The following is a 21,118-nucleotide window of genomic DNA, read 5'->3' on the forward strand; positions in this document are numbered from 1 at the left end:
GTCGACTAAGAGACTTAACGACATACTGTATGATGTAAATTGTAATTCCACTCTATTGCCGTCATGAATAGAGCAAAATATTTACATACCATAAGTTACTGGTCATTGACTTACATCAAAATGTGACACAACATACAGCCGATTTTGTCACATGTAAATATACATCAAAATGACATAGATAAGATCTTTCCCTAACTAGATAAACCACTGGTACACCTTTCAGGCAAGATGGTAGCATTCAACTTGCGCATTGCAAAAAAGCTTTCCTTTCAAGCTCTCTGTTACTCAGCCGTGTCAATCTTCACCCCCTTTCTCTTCATATTTCACTCCCACCAAGTAGCTTATGCGTGCCTGGTAAGCAAAAAGTTCACAGATGTAAGAATAATAAAAAAATGTTTTGGGATTGTTAATCTGGTCCACTCTTTTGAAGAAAACGGGTAATATACCTGCTTAGGATCGTAGACAGCATACTCGTTATATTCCAGGGGGCTATCTTGATGATCTGAGGCGACTAGTTTACCGCAAGGAACTTTTATATCATCTTTCCAAACAAAGTGTTCTGATTCATCTGTTTTCTTCTTCCCCAGTCCCTTCACTCCAAGCTTCTTTTCCTCCAAAGACGAAGTATCCTGTGTCAATGATGTTGAAAACAAAATAATTGTTTCGAGTTGGTGATGTCGAAAACAACTAATAAATGCTCTTAGTGAATGAAGATAACAAGTCTATTTTGGATACCTCGGGTGGGCTTTTGAACTCGGTAACCTCGTTCCCTAGGGAAGCAATGGCCAAAACCAGGAACCCTTCTGGCCTGTCAACAGCAGTAAAACCATACCGTGCAGCCTCTGCTGCAGCATCGGAACAGACTATAGCTTTGCCAAACTGTTGCCAAAAGTACGTAACAAGGGATGAGTGAATGCTCCCAAACATTAAATTTGAATAACGATTTTCATTTCTAATACCATATAACCCGGAACTGGTAGTGAGCATATTGCTTCCAAGAATCCTTTGTGCAAGTGCCTCAAAAGGTTTGAGCTTCGTGTTCCTTGCATAATAGAATTTGTACAGTCATTAAGAAGAACCAACCCAATAAAGACAGACCTAGTTTTCACCACCTTCAATTTTAAGGAAATGCTTGCGTATCTTACCACACCATAAAAGAACTTTATTTGGCAGTTTAACTATGTCTTCATAGGACGGGCAGCCACCTGTTTGCACCGAAAAAATGTTTTCCACTGACACCCCGTACCCCTGAAGTTCATTGGAAGTGAAAACAATAAGATATGCGAATGATTTCGTTAAACACACAATGCAAAAGTTGGAATCTTACAATGTCGCCAACTTTAACTGGCTCATAAGTATTTTCAAGATATTTCACAATCATCTGATAATCATCTGAACTTTTGTCCAGGGGAGTAATTGAGCAACCCAATTTCTTGTATGTCTCTGATAATGGGTCGTCGATGGTTGAGCCAGTCATGTCTCCTATAAGGTGAGAAGCGAGGGTTATGTCTCTCGCCCCCTCCAAGGCAGCTGCAGCCTAGGAAAATAAGAGATTGCCCGTTTTAGTTAGTGGCCCAATTGAACCAATTCAGGTAGTGACCAACTGTGCTTACATGGTCTGCAATCTCTTGATAATCTCTAAAATTGAAAGGCCTTGTGGAATGCATCAGAGTGAACCATCTTTGGCTAAAATCAGTCCAAACAACCTCAGCCTTGGGCCCAGTTTCTTTCAATGATTTCACCTTTCCTATGAATTCTAAGAGAACGTCTTCACCTGATAAGGTTCAACTGTCAGTAACGTTTCACGAGTGACATTAGAGAAGTAGGAAAAAACAGTTGCACATGTACATACATCTTTTCAGATGAAGATTTGTTACCATTCCTATTGGAAGGTCCGGAGAGTCGTAACCCATCTCCATCAATGCATACCTGAAAACAATATAGGTTATTTTGAAACTTTGTAATAATCCCATGCATTATAATGATCAGATACTGTGGTTACTTGTATATCTCCTGGCTGCACAAAACTTTCATAAAATTTGCAACCAAAGGCTCAAGTTTACAGTGTGTTACTGCTATCCCCAGCTGCCGAAGACCTAGGGCTCCGTGTCTAACTTCAACTCCATCATCCTATTCAATTTCATAGTCCTGTGTTAGCCAAAAGAGGAGACATGGGCAAATAATTTGGGAGAGAATAAATATGTATTGTACCATATCTATGGGATAGAACTTCAATGGCTTCTTCTGGAACTTTTTCTCTCTTTCCCAAGGTTCAAACTCATTTCCTGTTATTTCCTCGAAGAGTCTCGCAAACTCTTTCAGACAACTGCCTTCGTTGTCCTTCTCTTCTAATCGCTCCTCTGCGTTTGGATCATCGCCAACTCTCCCTTTCTTAAAGTACATATGCAAACGATTTTCTGGAACAACGATCAGTTGCATGATACAGTAGCTGCCACAAATTAACACCAACAACTTAGGTACAGTTATCCTATATATGTCAATATGGACCGGAAGTGATTTCAGTGTTCATAATAGTACTCGTTCAGTCCGCGTCCTTGGTCGCAAAGGGAAAAGGCACAGTTGTATAATATCCCATCTTTTTCAAATATCTTTCCCCCCTGTTCCTGCAACTTGGTATCTTTGTAGACCCCTCTCTTCCCATAAAGTTTGAGCTGTTTGGGACAAAATTAATCAAACACAAATAAAAGGGTGATCGATGTGTTATTCATGAATTCAATTTAATAGAAAAATAAGTGTGCAAGAGGAAATTAATTACTTCTGCTGAGAATGATTCAATAGCCTCCTCCCCAGGATCCTGTTTGTCCCAGGGAATTCCCTTGCCATCCACAGAAAGATCAGAGACAATATCATAAGCTTCCAAAGGCTGTGGTTCTTGCTTTTCAATGCTGTCAACCAGCCAAGCCTCCCTAACCACTGGTATACCTCGCTCCCTACAGTAAAATACCTTCATAATCAACTAGGAGTGCTCTATTGTATTATTACCAATGTGGCACATTAGCCACTCTATAACTCTGGGTTTTATTAACACTTATTTTTGGGATCATTTTTCTAATGGCAATCCAATGGTGTTCATGGACAGACTACTGCTCATAATGTTCATGAAATTTAACCAAACAAAACCAAGATATTATCACACTCATAAATAAGGATTAAGACAAAGGAAAAACGTTGCCTAAAAACTTAAACTACGCTCACATGGCTTCTGCAAGTTTAGATGTGCCACCACGTTCTCGCTCAGCGGGTGAAGCTACCAAACAAGTAGCCCCTGCAAAATTTAACAAGCCAGGTTATGGTTATTCCTGGCAACAAAAGGATGACAAAATCAATTCTTATATTATATTACCAAGTATAGAGTTTGCCACTTTCCCTCCATGCTTTTCAATAACTGTTTTCCAATAATGCTTGGTAGCCAAAAACAGAATGTCAAAAATCCAATCGGTAAAGGGTATTAATGCAACAACAGTAAGAGTGGTACATACATGTGTCCTAGCAAGACGACCCATCAGAGATATCATCATCCCGGTAAATGGTTTTTCAGCCAAGCCTAGATCCCTGTGAGGCCTGTGACTTGGGTCCTGATACTTCTTTAGCAACTATGGCAAAGACATAGGAAAACAAGCCAACATAAAGGACAAAATCTTAGGTTACAAGCAACAAAAATAAAATACAAAAAGAAGGAAAAACAAAATGAAAAGCAAGGAGAATGTCACATCTGAAGGCACAGAGTTCTGAAGAGAATCAGGTAGCTTAATGGGTTCCTGTTTCCTTGGAGGGTTTCTGGTGCTGAAAATGCAACTAGCCCACTCACTGTAGAACCCTCTGCAAACATAACGTCTGCCATCAAACTCCAAACTCCCATTGCAAACAGAGCACTTGTCCAATGGACCATAAAACAGCAAGTCTTGGCTGTTAAAAAATGCGGTGATTGTAATGAGTCATTACATTAAAGATGAAAATCCACTTTGAAGAAATAGTCTAATCTAAACCAGAACCAACCATCTTCGTGTAATTTCAAGATCAGTGCCAGAAGAATCAAGACCATTGGCCTCCAGAATCTCTTTCATTTGCTCCAAAGGAAGGTGCTCACTTGTAGCTTTGCAAAACTCATCATATTCTTCTGCAACATCAGGTACTGTTTTTCCGTTGACGTGGCCATCTTCATTTTCCACCTTGGCCTTCTTAGGAGAATGCTCCACTTCATGTGCCTTGGACTCAGCTTTCTGCTTCCTTGTCATAACCTTCTCTTCTTCCCCAGGTGCATGGACATGGGGCCTCGTTTCCTGAACCTTCAAAATTTCCAAAAACACCTTAACTACTTAGACCAAAAAAGGAACTACACTAACAACACATCAAATGTACAAAACAAAACCACTCGATCTTATTCATGGAAAAGAAAGAACTCAGAGCAAACCTTCATCTTGGTGCTTAATCCACTCTCTAGTTTTTTCGATGAACGAAAGACAAGAACGTAGTTTAGAATCTCAAAACTCGCATGTGGTCTGCTCTAAATAAGCTTTGATTTCTCTTAACCTGAAGATGAGACAACAACAGCCCTGAACTGCCACGTACATTGAGTTCGCGGTTCTCACAACAAAATCAAATCTCTTGTCGTCACCACGACATGCCACGTTTGCTAGTTATTTACACGTAGCCAACTGTTTGCATTCTAGGCCATACAATGGTGACATGTGGTAAAACCATGCTACTATGTTTCTTGTCCTATTCCTTATCAGTTATTCTTTCTTCCCATCCTTTATCTGACTCTGGTCACCCTTGCATGCACCATTCGGTTGGATTTGCGTCAGAAAACGGTGCAGCATATTCCAGGAAGAAGATAAACATATATCTTTTTTTTTCTCCTCATTCCCCAAAAGATAAAGCAGTTGATATTTGCTTCATGTCTCATGTATAGAAAAGTTAACATGCTGACAAACTAAAATAACCACATAGCTGAATGAGTATCTTTTTCTAGCAAATATAACTTGTAATGTTTTCCACCGCTAGGAAATATCTCTATTAAATTGGTGTTAGTCATAGATACAGGATTGAAATTCTTGTATGAACATATAAAATATTTAATTGATTAAAGATACGTTTTACCGATGTATTTTTCAGTTAATGATTTTTTCCCTCTTGCGGTTTGTTTCCTTCTAGGAAAGGAGGATAGAGAAGAGAATTGTGATCCCTATGATCGGAGATGATAATGACCATGCACTGCACACCCCACATACACATTGAATTCACTCTCAACATTAATTGAATTGACTTTAGTGCAATAATCATCACCACCGCTTCAGCAATTTATCTAACCTACACCACTTCAAATATTGTGCAGCAATCCTATCTCTCCATTGTTGTAATCTCTCTACATCTTCAAACAAAAAAAAAAAAAAACAACTATCTTCTTCTTCCCTTCGGGTCAACCATTTATTGAGATGCATCACAAAGTATTCACTCTGAAATTTTCCATGACTCACTACATAACCAAATACCACAATAATGAAAAAGAGGGATTTTCCCCCTCATATTAGTGTAGTTTAAACGACAAACTTTGAAAATTTTAAGTATGGGAAAACTGTATTAACTTTAACAAGATTTTAGACTTTTAAAATGAATTCGTGCATATAAATATTTAATTATTAAAGAAAACATCATATATTTAATATAAATAACAGATCATTCAAATAAATATATAAAATATTATTATAATTATTATACTATATATATATATATATATATATATAAATAAGGTCTATATAATTAAAGTAATATTATATTGAGTAAAAAGTATAATATGGTTTTCCCTTTTTCTCATCACATAACATATTATATTTTATTTAAGATTAGATGATTATTAAAATATTAGAATAATTCTTAACACAAAATTTATACGTTAATAGTAAAAATGAGCACTCAATTTTTAGAGAAAAAATGTTTTCAGACTTACACAATTAAACTTCACTTAGTATCACACCTGTGATTTAAGAAAATAGGAACCTTTATCAAATTGGTATTCAAGATTTTAGTATTTTGTTAAAAAATAGTTTTTAATGTAAGAGCTCATACCAACTTGTTGAAATAATTAGATTTTAAGTTTTATAACTCATTTCCAATTCAGTCATTACAAACATAACACATACAAATTTTTAACATGTTCAGACACCAATATCAACAATTCAATCAATATCATGGAACTTAAACATGTAACTCAGATTCTTAAAGAATCAAAAGCTTTAAAGCAAAATAATTAGCTTCCTTTATCTAGAAAATAACCAAACAATTTCTAGAAATCCTAAAATAACTCTAATGCACAATAAACTCTTTATGTTCCTATAAACATCATAAACACGATCGGAACATCTAAGACCATTGATTAACAGAAAGTCTTATAGAAGACTCAAACATCACATACGACCTCAAATACTTTACATACAAATGAAGACAAAATAAACTAAATACGTGAAGGATTACTCTGACAGTTTTCAATTTTTAAACGGATGATCAGACTGTGAGAAAACTTAAAAAAAATGAAAAACTCTAAAAAAATGAGTTTTTAGAAAAACAATATTTTAAACTTGTATTATTAAAATAATCTAATCTCATTATTCTAAATAAACTATCATTTCTAAAACATAATTTTCTAATTAAACTCTTATTATAGTATCCAACATGAGTTTTTTTATTCTGTTAATTTTTTTAATTTGAATGAAGTGACAAGTAAAATATTTGAATAAAGTCATGAGTAAAAGATGTTTAATATAATCTAATTTAAAGTTAAGTAGAAATATTATAATTTTAGTTATTTTTATAATAAACTGAAGTCGTACTATTTATGTAAGATTTCAATTCAAATTAAATGGAAATAATTTTGCATAATCAAAACAATCTTACTTTAAAAAGTCTGAAATTTTGTTCTGGAAGCATGATTTTTTATTAATAAAATCGTCTTACAACCACAACTAAGCATAAAATTTTTAAAATTTGTTCACGTCCATAATGTTTATTAAAATTACACTAATTTAATGAAAAGCTTAAAAAATAAGTCTAATCCTTATTAGTTAATACTAAACTTATAATGCGATAAAAAAATATTTGTATGGATATTTAGAGGTTCGGATCAAGAAATTAGTGTGAAAATACAAAGAAGAATAATGATATTCTTCCATTGTGTATATTATATGAAAGGATAAAATTTACAGATGTTAGCATAAAGTTAAAGAGAAGAAATTTTGATGATGTTTCAAAGTCAAGTCTGAAGTGCTTTTATTATATAAAGACTTTTATAAAGACTTGTTTTTATATTAAATTTTTTTTTTAATTTAGTAAATCGGTATATAAGATGTGGTTTATCTTTAATTCTATGTATTACTTGTTTTAGATTGCATTAAAAATAATTTTTAAATTAGAAAATCTCATTTGATACTAAAATAATCGATTATCAAATTATAATAATCGATCATCGATAATTATTTATGACTTGCCATAATTGATTTTATTGAGCAATTACTCTAACAAAAGTTATTTATATATATTTTATTTATCAAAGTTATTGAGGAAAAATTATCTAATATTCACTAAAGTTATTTTCTCATTACACTAAGTAACATTATATTAATAAAAAAATAAAACTTAATAAAATTGAAATAGAAAAAAAAGTTAAAATTATTATAATTTAAATTATTTATTTCTTTGAATGAATTATAGATCACGACTCCAAAATAAAAAATTATAGAAAATTGTCCTAGTTTTATTTATTTATTTATTTATTTATTTATTTGATATTTTTTCTATGAAATATCTTCTATTAACAAAATTTTGCAATTTAATTAATGTCAAGCAAACTAGAGTTAGATTTATGCAAATAACAAAATCTTATCATTTAATCAGTGCCAAAACAAACTAGAAACTTACAAAAATTCATATCAAAACATCATTTTTAACTTGGTTCATCTAAATCAACATATACACATATATTTTTGTGATGATTACTTTACTAAAATGAACATGAAAATTAGGTGTTGAAGTATTTTAGTGAAAGAAAATAATATCATAAAATATGTTATTGGTTGTCAAGTAATTACATGTAACTATTTTAGATATATTTATTATTATGATAATTTTTTTAAATAACTGTATTAATACTATATTTATAAGAATGACTATTTAAAAGTTAAAATTAAAAAAAAATGTATATATAAAACAAAAATCTCTTTTGTTAATAGAATAGACAAAGATTGAAATATCTTATTTTATAAAAATAAGAAAACATATTAATGAAATGTGGAGCTGACTAAATCATCTAGAGATTATATGAGAAAAAAGAAACATTATTAACAAGTGACATATGAGAAAGTAATTAAAAAAGAAAAGAATTTCCTCGTAGGTATATTAATTAAGTGAAAAAGTATTATAAGATGGATGAAACTGTAAACCTACTTTTGATATTGATAGATGAAAGGAGATATTGCCAAAGATCACCATATTCAACATTAACTTAACCTAACTACCATAACTCACTTAAAGGGAAAATGTAACTTTTAAATATCAAACCATATTAAAAAAAATTAAATAATATTATTAAAAATATTTTATTTCTCTTTAATATTATTGTGATTGTGATCTTTCCCCGACAAAACATAGTGGAGGTCCCTTATTTTCAAGACACTCCATTTTTTTTAAGGTCCTACTTTTTGCTTTGGTCAAGCCTACCTCTATTTTCAAACTCTATTTCTCTCCCTTTAATTATCTCCCTCACGTGTTAAGAAATTTTTTATTTTTCTCTCTAAAACAAACCCATCATCCCTTTGTCAAATACACATATGCATGATGATCTCCATCTTTGGATTTTTTTTCCACCAATAATAGTAAATTAATCAACAATCACACCAATTTATTATATCTAGTTCTATTTTTTTTTTTAATTATGGAATTGATCTCTATCTTCGTGTGGGGTGGATGATTTGGTAGTCATCATGCCCCCAAAATGGACTCTTATGGTAGAATAAAATTTTATAAAAAAAAAAATCTCAATATTTTATTTAATATGGTTTTTTTAATATTTCTTGATAATTTACTTTCTATTTTTATTTAAATTAGTGTTAATAATTTTGAACTTCTCTAAAATTGTGAATTGGTTCTTGTAATAACCTTCGTTCATTCCAAAATGGTCACCACTCTAAAATTCATGAGTATTATTTTTTCCATTCTCTTAAGTTATTTAGGGTAAAGGGGAATGTTAAGGGAAAAAAGGATCAAGCATTATAGATAAGCACTTTCTAGTGTTCCTTAAACGAAGGGCAGTTAATAATTAGACTCCTAAGAAAGGTGCAAACATTGTCCAAAATCTTTATGATTTAACAACACTTTTTAATAATTTTATATAATAATTTTATATAATAGTACACGTGTCACCGTTTTATTCGTCTGTTTGAATTTATTTTAAAAGAAAATATTTGAAACGAACTAATCATAAATTACTCTCTTGTCAAAAAAAAAGTTGTTAAAAGCAATTTTTGGTTAAGACGATGTTATCGTATAATAATTTAATGTTTTCTCTTCTGAAAATGGTTGGGTTCATCACATCATCCATCTGTATCATGTTTCACATACATCTTTACATCTACATTGCATATTTGAAACTGCAGTAAAACACTATAGAGAAGACTAAGAAAATTCTGCAGTGTAGCACACAGTGTTCATCCAAATATAACAGCAAATTCATAAGAAACATGGTATTATAAAGTCCTAGAAATGAGGGTTACCATTGAGTAATGAAGCGGATAAATTTCCTCCATATTTTAAAGAAAAGTAAACATGACATGACACTTTGTCTCTGTGACTATGCCAAGAAAATTCATCTACTTCATCACTTGAGGCACCATCTTATTATTAGCTAACCAAAAGCATGCAAATTCAGTTCAAACAACCTCTACTGATAGCTCATCACCACCCTGCAAGTGCTCGGTAGCAAACCTTTCCCTGAGCCTTCATGTCTCAGCATTGTTGAGAATTTTTTGTTACTGAGCACAAGGGTACTGACCAAACTCTCTCTACTACAATTACCACTACTCAATGTTCTAAAACCATGACTGCATCCACCACATTTGTTTGGTAATGAGGAAAGCTGTAGAATGTTAATCAGATCATCATCATGCATGATGATGATGAGCATTGAGCTCATCTTCATCAGAGCCAGTGATGCATTCCTTCTCATCCTCAAAAGCTTCAAAGGGAGGATGAGGGTTGTGTCCCTTTCCAAAGGACCTAATATGGTCCTTAAGTGATCTTTTGTGCTTGAAGTCTGAGCCACAAGTGCAGTACCACAACTTCCCACAGTTCTTCTCATGAGTCCTCCAATCACCTTTCACTGCAAATGTTTTCCCACATTTTCTGCACATAAAAGGCTTTGTGCCGTGCTTCCTCTTGTAATGCGTTTGGAGGGTTCTGAAGTCCTTCAAAGGCTTCGCCCTTGGATGGTTTATGTTGTTCTTGCAACCCTGCGCGCAGCAGTAACATGGCAACCTTAACATTGCTGCTGGTTGTGTTCCTTTCAGTGAATCTGGTCCTTTCCTAAATTCTGATCCATGACCCCACATATGCATCTGTAAATCAACAAAAATTAAGTTCACTTGAGTTGAATTAACATTATAGTACATACACATTCATGCTCATTAATTGATCTTAGTTAAACTTTCTTGGAAAACTTCTAATATATATAGATACACACATACACAATGTAATTAAAACTAAAAATTCAAAGGTTTAATTAGTTAATTTCCTTCTCAACCTTGGCTTAGTTATATATGGATGAAGATTATGCATTGGAAAGAGAGTAATAAAAGCATGCATGCATATGAAGATAATTACAATATTCCCCTTAGAGATGAATTGATGAAAAAGAAGCTTTTAATTTAAAAGTGAAGGGGAAAAGGCTAGAGGGACATCACGTACGCGCCCCCCAGTGCATTTTTTTCTTAAAGCATGCTTATTAAAGTTAAATTATGTGACTATTTAATCTCTTTTTAATGATTATCATCATTGTCATTATCATGTAAAGCATCTACTTCAGTTTGGTATGGATAAAATGCAGCGAATTTCAAATTCAGTAGGTATATATATGCACACAAGCCATGGAAAACTACTCAATGCTGTACAAAGTTGAAGAGTAGTTGTGGAAAACAAAACAATCATTGACTCTGCTCATGAGTTTGGTTTCGATGAAATGCATGTATATGTTACAAGAAATTTCTTTTGAAAGCGATCGTTGTATTTTAAGTATGATATATAACATGATCACAGTTGCAACAATTATTTATAGAACAGAAAGAACTCCTTCATCATAACTTCTTTTTTTTCTGAATATACCTAGCTAGCTACCTAAACTCACCTTGAAATGCTACACATGAATAATAATAATAAGAAGAAGAAGAAGAAAAACAGTTAATAAAATTTTGTCTTTTAGTACCAAAGGACGTAATAATTAATTGTATTGTGCTTTTTTTTTTCTGAAATAAAACTGGAGGCAATTTCTGAGGTGATGATAAAATCTGAAACAAAGTTTGTCGCAAGTGGGGTGCAAAGTCTTTGAGTGAGTACATGATAGTACTAATAAGCTTGCATTTCTCCACCCAATAAATCTTGAAACATCATTAGAGGAATCACATAAGTTAATCAGTATGTTTAGTTTTAATTGAAATAAATCGTAATTAATTATTATGATCATGTTTCAAAGGTAGATCAGGCACGTGCAACAACTATATTCCCTCATAGTGCTGCTGATCTTATCAGAGATCTTGAGCCCTTTACTTCACACACCCTACAAGTAGATCCTAAAACCTCAACATGATCAGCTCCTAACTTCTGCTACAAAGAAATTCTCCACAGATATGAAAAAATTAAAATGGATCAAACTTTCAACTTCTACTGTTCATACTTCATCTTTATAATAAAGCTTCTTCATTTGTCTTCTTCACAAACATCTGTTAACTTTACTGAGTTAGACATCATTATGATCTTTTGTCTCTAATTAAAATCCTTTGATTAATTCACAGCTGCAACTTTCTTCAACAATATTTTTCTACTTTTCTTGGCAAATCAAGTTTCAAAATTAAGATATGTGAGAAGTTGAGAAGCAATTTAACTAACCTGCATGTTGTTATACCTATTGAAGGTTTTGCTGCATATGGAGCAAGCAAACTGCATCGGTCCAACGAGGATCTGTGCTGGAGTTGGAATCCAGAACCTTCTCTCTTGGTTAAAGGAGCAGCCATGGAAGCTTCTCTTGGAGGAGTCTTCTTCTTCTTCCTTGACATGGAAAATCATCTTCTCATCATCATCATCAACAACCTCACGATGCCGTTTAGCACTGTCAGGCAAACCAATGTGCAAAGCCACAGTGACTTGTTCAAGCTTTTCCTCTTTCACCTCAAAACTTTGATGGTGGTCTTCATCTTTTGAGGCCTTAATGGGCAAGAATTGGATGGTTTCATGAACAAGCTCATGCTGGGTGAAGGAAAAAGAAGAAGAAAAAGATGAAGAAGAAGAAGAAGTAGATATTGTGTTGGAATTTAGATATGAAGGAGAAGAACATGGTTTGAGCCACTCAATGAAAGTAGGAGCATGAAGGTATAGATTCTTATTGTTCTCCACATTGCACTCCATCAAACCCTTGTTGGATTTAGAGAATTATCTTCTCTCTTCTTCAGAAAAGGGTTATGTTATGTATGTGTGTGTGTATGTTCAGACTTTATGGTAGAAAGTCTGCACTTATAATATGGTTTGATTAAGGAATGGAGGCTTTGTTTGTCTTTATGGACCTTTTCTTTTTTTCTTTATTTTTTAACCCTTACTTTTAATTTCTTTTTTTTTTCTTTCTTGTCCTTTTATTGTTTGTTTCTTTTAGAGAGAGACTAATGGGAGGGTCTGAAAATGACATGCAAAATTAAAACTCACTCATTTATTAGAAAGAATCCTATAATAGTCTTAACTTTGAATTCTAATCAATGATATTCGTCATATTAGGAAAGATTCGCCTTGGTCATCGATTTTAGAAACATCATATATATAACCTCTTCAATAAGTTTAGAAAGGAATTAAATTAACTAAAAAAAAATCCAATAATGATTAATTCATTTAATAAATGCACTTTCAAGTAACTATTTAAACTTAATAAATCAATATAAGGAGAGAAAATTTAATCTTAAACAAGGAATTCAAACAACAAGGTAGACCTTGTAAAATTTCCAAAATAAGAGTTACTTCTATTAAATAACGAGTAAATATCTTGTATATGTGTTCCACTAAACAAATGTTTAATTTAATAAAAGAAAGAAAAAAAAACTACCCAAATGAAATTTTGGGTCATATTTTCTAGAAAAAGTAATATTCCATTTATTTATTTTAAGCTTTGAACATTGATTCTTTTCATCACGAAGGTGTAAGCTTTTATATACATGTATCGTGTATTTAACTCTTCTTTGTAGGACTTTAAAAAAAATGAAATTGATTTTTCTATAAATTAAAATTAATTTTCATAAAAATTAAAAAAAAAAGGTGAATTGGTTTATGTATTGAAATCCGATTGGTATAATGTGAAGGGTATTTGTGTTGATGAAAGATTTTGTGCAAAGTGTTAGGATGGTATGCATAGAGTTTGTGAAACATTGACCTTAAGAGGGCATTAAGTGGTCAATACCTAAACAAAGAAAAATACTACAAATGACGAACAAAAGGAAAGAAGGACCTTGACATAGTGTTATCTAGTGCTTATAAATATGTGTATCGTGTTCCTTAACTTCAATAACTCAATAATTTAAGGAGAGAAAATATGGTGCCTAATTCATCATGGCTGCACCAACTTACAAGTATTTTTCAATCCATAAAACTACACAAATATTATTTTATAACCATTCTATATATATATATATTGTTTTCTTTTAATTCTTAGTTTTTTTTCAATTATACCATCTTCTAAAAGGAAATCAAAAGCTTATTTTTGGATATATCTTATTAAAACCACACCTTTATGAAAACTAATAGGTATACACTAGTGCAAAAACGCTGATTACCCTTAGACGTCGGTTAGGGGTAAGCTCGACATACATTGATGACCGGTGACATTTCTGTAAATAAATTGACCATCTAGACATCAGTTAGGAGGTGCCCCGATGTCTATAGTATTTTAGACGTCGGGGGTTTCCCAACTGACGTCTATATGTCTGACAGGTGGGTGAAAAGTCATTTCTTTCATACATATAGACATCAGTTAGGAGGGGCCCCGACGTCTATATCGCGGAAATTAACAGCTATTAACCTACCCATCAGACATATAGACGTCAGTTAGGACAGCCCCGACGTCTATATGTTTGTTAGGTTGGTAAATAGTCATTCTTTCCTGCCTTGTAGACGTCGGTTAGGAGATACCCGACGTCTATATGTCTATCAGACAGGTGAAAAGTAATTCATTTTCGATATATAGACGTCGGATGCCTCCACACTGACGTCTATAATCGTATATAGATGTTAGTGGCCTTAGTAGTCAACGTCTATAAGTCCCACGAATATTAATTTTTAAATCATAAAGACGTCGGATTAGTGAGGTAATCGACGTCTTTTCCATTATAGACATTGGGCTTGTGTGCAACCGGCGTCTGATTTCTTGTTAAAACAGTGATTGTGAACCAGTAATCTCGCGCACTTCATCGTCTTACTTGGCTTTTCTCTCCGTTCCGTTGAATTTACAGGTGCGTTTAATCTCTTTTGGTATGGTTAAACTTGCTTTTAATCCGATTAAAGTAATCTTTGATGTATTATCTTTTATTTGAACCGATTAAAATGTGTTTTCATTGTGTTTTCGTGCGGTTTTTTCTTGTGTCTTTGGGTAGCATAGTGCACCTTCTTCCTTTTCTATTTTCCTCCTAAGAAAAACTTACGTTTTTTAGATCTTTCATGACATTCCAACCCGAATACGAACCTGGATCATTGCATAAAGTCATTCCCACCTTCAATGAAAAAGAAAACGGTGAGAACACGGTGTCAACATATTTTCAGAGTATTCTTTATATTTGTCACTGTTTTAAATTACTAAAACACTCGTTGTTTAGTAGATAACCTTCAAAAAAAAAATTTATTGTTTCCTTAGTTTTGTTTCATTTGCAAAACTCTTATTTTTCTTGTTTTTTTGGATAATTTTTCATTCTTCTTATTGGCTATTGTTTGACTTATTCAATATTTATAAAGTTCACTCAAATCTTTCAAATCTTCTATCTTATCACAATTTTGATTTCACAATTTTTTTTCTTTTCTGTGATTTCGTTCAAATTATGCATTGTATTTTAAGAAATACAAACCTCAATTTCATTAAATCAAATACTTCTTAGGAAACAGTTTTGATTATTTCAGCTTCTTTTTAATGTATTTATTTATTGTTTATTTTTTCAAATAAAAATATTTGACTCTCAGTTTCAAGTTTTCAATCGCATGAATATTTGACTCAAGTTTTCAGTCGCATAAATATTTAAATGTTTGTCATTTGAACATTAAATCCTTAACGAAATCATGTTTTCTTTATTCTAATTTTTCTTTCTTTTATTAAAACAATATTTAATTAATATTTGAAACAAGCTAAATTTGATACAAGTATATGTGAGAGATAAGGAAAAAGTACATTTTATACTCGTTGAAAACAAGTTAAATTTAACCTTAGTAAATTTGATTGTGATGTTTACTAAAAAATAAATATAAACCCACTTATTTACTTATGGTAGGTTCTTTTTTTTTTAATTTAATTTGACATATATAGATAAAAGTTTGATTTGTCTAAAAAGTCTAATGTCTTACATTTGTAAATATGATAAAGTCTAAGAATAATTAAGATAAAATTAAAATTTGGGGACTCTTTATATATAAGAAACAAAGCTTCAGAAGATCAAAAGATCAAATGATGTTCATAACTATTTGTTAAAATTAATTAAAATCTAAAATTTATGATCAACTTTTTCGTGTTATTCTACCTTATGATGGACAAGTTTATCATCATCAACATAACACGATACCTAATGCCTTATAATACCTTAAAGATAAGACAGTTGGAAAACTTCATTATATTTGTTGGCACAACGTTATTTGATCGATTTGGCTTGTAAAAAATGTCACAAAGACAATAGGACTTGTATGAGATAAGCTAGAATAAAGTTTAAATTATTTTATTTTATTGGTGAATGAGTGAATTAATAATTTGTTTATTTATTCCTAAAATAACCAAAAATATAAGAAAATTGTTAGAAATTTAAGTATGTAAGTTTTAAATACATTAAAAGAAAAAAAATAACTCATAAACCTATTATTGGTGTTGTTGGGAAGTTTCGACACACATAGATCTCCACACTTAGTAAAATATTGTTCGTTTCAGGCTAAGCTCTCAAAGGTTTGCTTTTGGTATATGACCAGTCCACTACCGAGACCACCTGATCATGGGAGGATGTACTCGTCTCAATCTGTCACCCCAAAAAACTTCTTATCATTAGAGGTATCCATATGTATATAAATCCATGACCAACCATTCTTTTACTCAATGTGAAATTGCATTACAAAAAGTATTGTGTCTCCCAAATAAGATGGTAAAGATTAGTAAAAAATGTATAACAACTTGATGTGTAATTAATAAATTAAACTAGATTTCTTTAAATAAATTATATTTATTCTTTTTGTAAATATATATATAACATTTAATGTTTTCATACTAATGATAATAAATATAGATGAAGTCAATAATGATATACGAAAAGATTGAATGTTTTCATACTAATAATGTTTGACTCTCTAGGTAATATGTGAGATGTACATTCCAATATATAAAGGAGTTGCGTATGACTATGTATGAAGACACTTGGCGAATATTCCGTCGTACAAAATTCAAATCTATAGCTTTCAAGAAACGTACAAAAGAAATAAGAAAATTTGTACGTAATTTGTATTTTAAAGCGAAACGGAAGAACTTAATAGTGATTAAGTGTGTGTGGAGGCAATTAAATGATTTTTACCGACAAGATTTGCAAAGCATCTTTGTTAGACAAAATCCTCACACATGCATATAATGCATATCTTTATGCTTATCTCTCATTTTTTATAGAAAAAAAATTCTTTTAACAACTATTTTTTTACAATTTTTTTATAATGTTGATGTGATAATTGTAATTGTCTGTTTGAAATATTTTTTTAAATATAAATTTAAACAGATTAATAAAATAATAATATATGTTCTGTTTTCAAAAAATTGTTAAAAATAATTATCAAAATATCAATATCTTTTATATAACTCCTTTTTGTTTTATGATCCAAGCATATAGTCACTCTCATGTTCTATCATTATCATCATTCTTATCTTTTTTTTTTCTTTTCCACTATTTTTAATCTTTATTTCTAACTTTTTCTCACATTTTTATGTTATTTTAGTCTCTCACTTTCATCAATAAGCTTCTACGTTCTTCCGAATATTACATAAACATGTAAAAACCTAGTTAAGATAATTACATGTATAAACAGATCTAATTAAGTTTTAGTCTTTCATCAAAGTTAGATATTTTCGTTAATCAAATACTTATAATTTTTTTTTATATTTTTAATTGAATTTCTGTCATTTAATTTATTTTGTTTACCAAATCATTTTTATTTCATCATTCTATTTACTTATCTTCCCGACGGATCTTCAAGACAAAATTTTGAAGTGTTAAAATATATTTTGTAAGTGTGTAAAAATGTTGGGATGCCAAATATGTATAATATATTAAATTAAAAAATGTATATATTAATTTATGCATATATAAAAAAATTGAATGAAAAAAAAGGTGAAATTTTATAACTAATTTAAACCATAAATATAATTAATTTAAGAAGACAAGTGACTCTTATTATTACTTATAACAAGATCATTAATTAATTATAAAATCTCACATTTTTTTTTTAAATTTAAACAAGATAACATGATGAAATAATAACATAAGTTACAAAAATTATATAAAAGAAATTTAAATTTAGTTGAAAAATATAAAAAGTTTAAATACTTGATCAATAAAAAATTTAATAAAAATTCAATTAAAAATATATAAATTTATGAAAAAGATAACTTGAGTAAGTGTAATAACATATATAAAAGATGGAGACTAATTAAAAAGTTGGTGCAAGACTAAATTAGCAAAATATAAAAGGATGAAAGTAACTTTTACAAAAGTTAAGGGACTAAAATAAAATAAAATAAAAAATGTGCGTATAAGGATGTCATGTCTCATTGTACCATTATAATCCACATAAGTTATGTCATCACTTTGATAAGACTAAAAATATTCTTATATATTTATATTGTTCTTTTTCTAAATATTTTAAGACTTATAAAGAGATATTTTAAAAGTTTTCACAAATTCATTCTATTGTTTTTATATTCTTTTTACTAGAATAATCTCCTGTCTTTGTAAGTTTTCAAAAAAAAATTGTTATTTTAAATTTACAAGTGAATTTAAATATTTATAAAGTTTAACTCAATAGAATTAAATATTTTAGTTAATTGGATTAGGAATGATGAAAATTTTCTAACTAGCCAGTTAATTTGTATATAAAAAGTGATTAAATTTATTTTTAATACAACTCTAAAAGTTTTTTAAAAAAAGCCGAACTTAACTTAATTTAAAGTAAATCAATATAAAAATAATTTTGTTTTTTAAGTTTTCTATTCAATATTTTCTATAAACCTAAATATTTAATATCGGAGAGTCTAACGGTTGTAAAGTAATACTAAATAATATTTACAAAAGGTCTTTAAAATACTATTCCAACTCACCCCTTTAAATTATATTTACTATTAATAAAAAAACACTAAATATGTTTATAATAGGGGAAAAATAAATAATAGAAAAAATAAAAATGTATTTTAACCTTTAAATTTATATAAATGGTTAAAGAAAGCAACCAACAGGCTTAAAGAATAAGAATTGAAGGAATAGGTGATATGTATATATATTGTAGGAGTGTGTTATATTAAAGTTATTATTATTGTTATGAGTGTGTGAAGATTCTGACAAGGAAGTGTTGGATGAATACGCATACTAGGCAAGGTAATAGGTTACCTTGATTCCTCTCTTTTATTTCTTTTTGTTGTTGTTTTTTTCCTTTATGTTTTCGTGGCTATATATGACACTCCCGTGACACCACCACCTTTTGAATCATTTCTCACCTTTTTCAAATTTTTTTAGTTTATTTGAAGGGTAGTGATAGTGGAAGACAAGCTTTTTAAGATGAATAATGATATTTAGATAATATTTTTTGACAACATTTGAATATCATTTACGTATTATTCTGTGATTGATTTATAATGATATTTATGATGATTGTGAAGTAACTTTGAATTAATCACAAAATAACACGTAAAAAATGTTCAAATGTTATAAAAAAATATTGTTTACGTATCATTATCTTTACAGATTATGATATATCCAAATTTACCTTTTTTTTTTATTTTCATTTTCTTCTTCTTCTTATCATCCTTCATCTTATTCATCAACCCTCATACACCTTTCCTTTCAACTCACAATTTTCAACTTTCACAAAGACAAAATAAAGAAAACAAGTGCCAAAATATCACACTTTTTCTTTTCATCCTTTGCCCTAGAATCATCAAAGAGCTTTCATTACCCCCAACACAGTCATTTCAACTTTATTTACCTAACTCTTCCACTAATGCCAAAAAGATGCATTTTTTTATGAGTTTTTACCTAATCTCTCTACCGCCCAACTAATTACCAAATAGATTAAAAAAATAAAAATAGATCAACTTTCTCTTTCTAATTATTCTCATAATGTTTTAAGAATCCTTATTTTCTTAATTTCTTTGCAAAAAATTAGATGTCAAGAAATTATTACAATCATAAAAATGGTACGTTTATGAGGTTTAAGAAAACAATAAATATTGTATGGTGAGTTTTAATTATAGTCATGTGATGTGAAATATGTCATGCTGATCCTTATTTATGTTATTACTGACATCATAAAAGTAAGATGATGTCAGTTGTGTAAACTTATTTTAATTTTATCAATAATAATAATAATAATGTCGACTATAAATTATTTGGTACCATGTTGCTGCATTTTAAATAAATATTCAGAAAAATAGCTTGATATCTTTAATAAGTTTACTTGATTTTAAAAAGATTATCTTTTATAATATGATTGTAATATCTAAAAATAAAATATATAAAAAGAAAATATTTTGAATTATCTATAAATATTTAGCTTCAGAAGTTGTAGAATTATGAGTTAAAATGTGGTGATATAAGGATGAAAATTACAAACAAAAGTTAAAGGGTGAGCTAACTATTTAATTAATCATAATCAACATATGATTATGCACAAAGTAGTATTAAGTTTGAACTATTAATATAGTATGTCCGGCGGTAATATCCCACTACGATATCTACTATGACATATTTCTACCAATATCTTAATAGAATGTATAATTTCTTACACATTTACTTTAGTATATAAAAAAATATTATCAAGTTCACAACATGATATAAAATGACACATAAATAAAGAAATTATACATAGTTAACATATTAAATTACTTAAAATTAGTTTACTTTCCAAAATGCATATATTGTTTGTAATATGCTCCATCCATTTCATTAATACGTAGGTAAAAACCTTAATCTTAATTTGGGTATCTTTTTTAAGAGAATTAACTTGTTTTCCAAAATAAACAAGAGAACAATAACATTTGGAAAAATATTAAGGGTTAGATGAAAATAATAATAATACCTTGAAAAAGAAAATTACAATAATTTTAATACTTACATATTATACAACAATTGTTATGAACTAAAATGTCCTTGTAAGGTCAAGTAACGTTTTCTTTATGTAAAAATATATTTTCTTTTCGAGAATTAAATGTGACCTAGATATTTTTCGATTGAGGTGTCTCTTATTAAAGTCATGGTTTTTTAAGGGTAAGAGTGTATAATATAAAATTATCTCAAATGAAAAATATATGATAACAATATTTATTTATTTATATTATTTAAAATTGAATTTTATATTATAAAATCGTGTTATT

General features: G+C 30.0%; 2 protein-coding genes across 2 annotated transcripts; both read right to left on the bottom strand.

Moving 5' to 3' along the window:
* Nucleotides 1–14: 14 nt before the first annotated feature.
* LOC106756355 (poly [ADP-ribose] polymerase 3) lies at nt 15–4,591 on the bottom strand. The gene is made up of 18 exons (XM_014638746.2): nt 4,433–4,591; nt 4,018–4,307; nt 3,732–3,927; nt 3,501–3,614; nt 3,365–3,422; nt 3,217–3,286; nt 2,777–2,951; nt 2,539–2,672; nt 2,212–2,449; nt 2,003–2,130; nt 1,853–1,929; nt 1,614–1,774; nt 1,328–1,537; nt 1,146–1,248; nt 960–1,042; nt 736–879; nt 447–629; nt 15–351 (listed from the first exon to the last, which is right to left on the bottom strand). Exons 1-18 carry the CDS (start codon nt 4,436–4,438, stop codon nt 295–297), a joined length of 2,427 nt encoding a protein of 808 aa, XP_014494232.1. The 5' UTR covers nt 4,439–4,591; the 3' UTR covers nt 15–294.
* Nucleotides 4,592–9,592: 5,001 nt separating this feature from the next.
* LOC106755660 (zinc finger protein WIP3) lies at nt 9,593–13,043 on the bottom strand. The gene is made up of 2 exons (XM_014637848.2): nt 12,166–13,043; nt 9,593–10,622 (listed from the first exon to the last, which is right to left on the bottom strand). The coding sequence occupies exons 1-2, from the start codon at nt 12,679–12,681 to the stop codon at nt 10,170–10,172; spliced, it is 969 nt and encodes a 322-aa protein (XP_014493334.1). The 5' UTR covers nt 12,682–13,043; the 3' UTR covers nt 9,593–10,169.
* Between the last annotated feature and the right edge of the window lie 8,075 nt (nt 13,044–21,118).

The sequence above is a fragment of the Vigna radiata genome, chromosome 2, assembly GCF_000741045.1.
Source record: "Vigna radiata var. radiata cultivar VC1973A chromosome 2, Vradiata_ver6, whole genome shotgun sequence".
Taxonomy (NCBI): Eukaryota; Viridiplantae; Streptophyta; class Magnoliopsida; order Fabales; family Fabaceae; genus Vigna; species Vigna radiata.

What these genes read in the sequence shown, in the direction of transcription:
- LOC106756355 (XM_014638746.2), bottom strand. An exon ending in CAGTTAAAGTTGGCGACATT is followed by an intron (nt 1,249 to 1,327) that starts GTAAGATTCCAA and finishes AATGAACTTCAG; the next exon opens with GGGTACGGGGTGTCAGTGGA. An exon ending in CTGTCTACGATCCTAAGCAG is followed by an intron (nt 352 to 446) that starts GTATATTACCCG and finishes TTTGCTTACCAG; the next exon opens with GCACGCATAAGCTACTTGGT.
- LOC106755660 (XM_014637848.2), bottom strand. Translation starts at nt 12,681, where the DNA reads ATGGAGTGCAATGTGGAGAACAATAAGAATCTATACCTTCATGCTCCT. An exon ending in ATAGGTATAACAACATGCAG is followed by an intron (nt 10,623 to 12,165) that starts GTTAGTTAAATT and finishes GTTGATTTACAG; the next exon opens with ATGCATATGTGGGGTCATGG.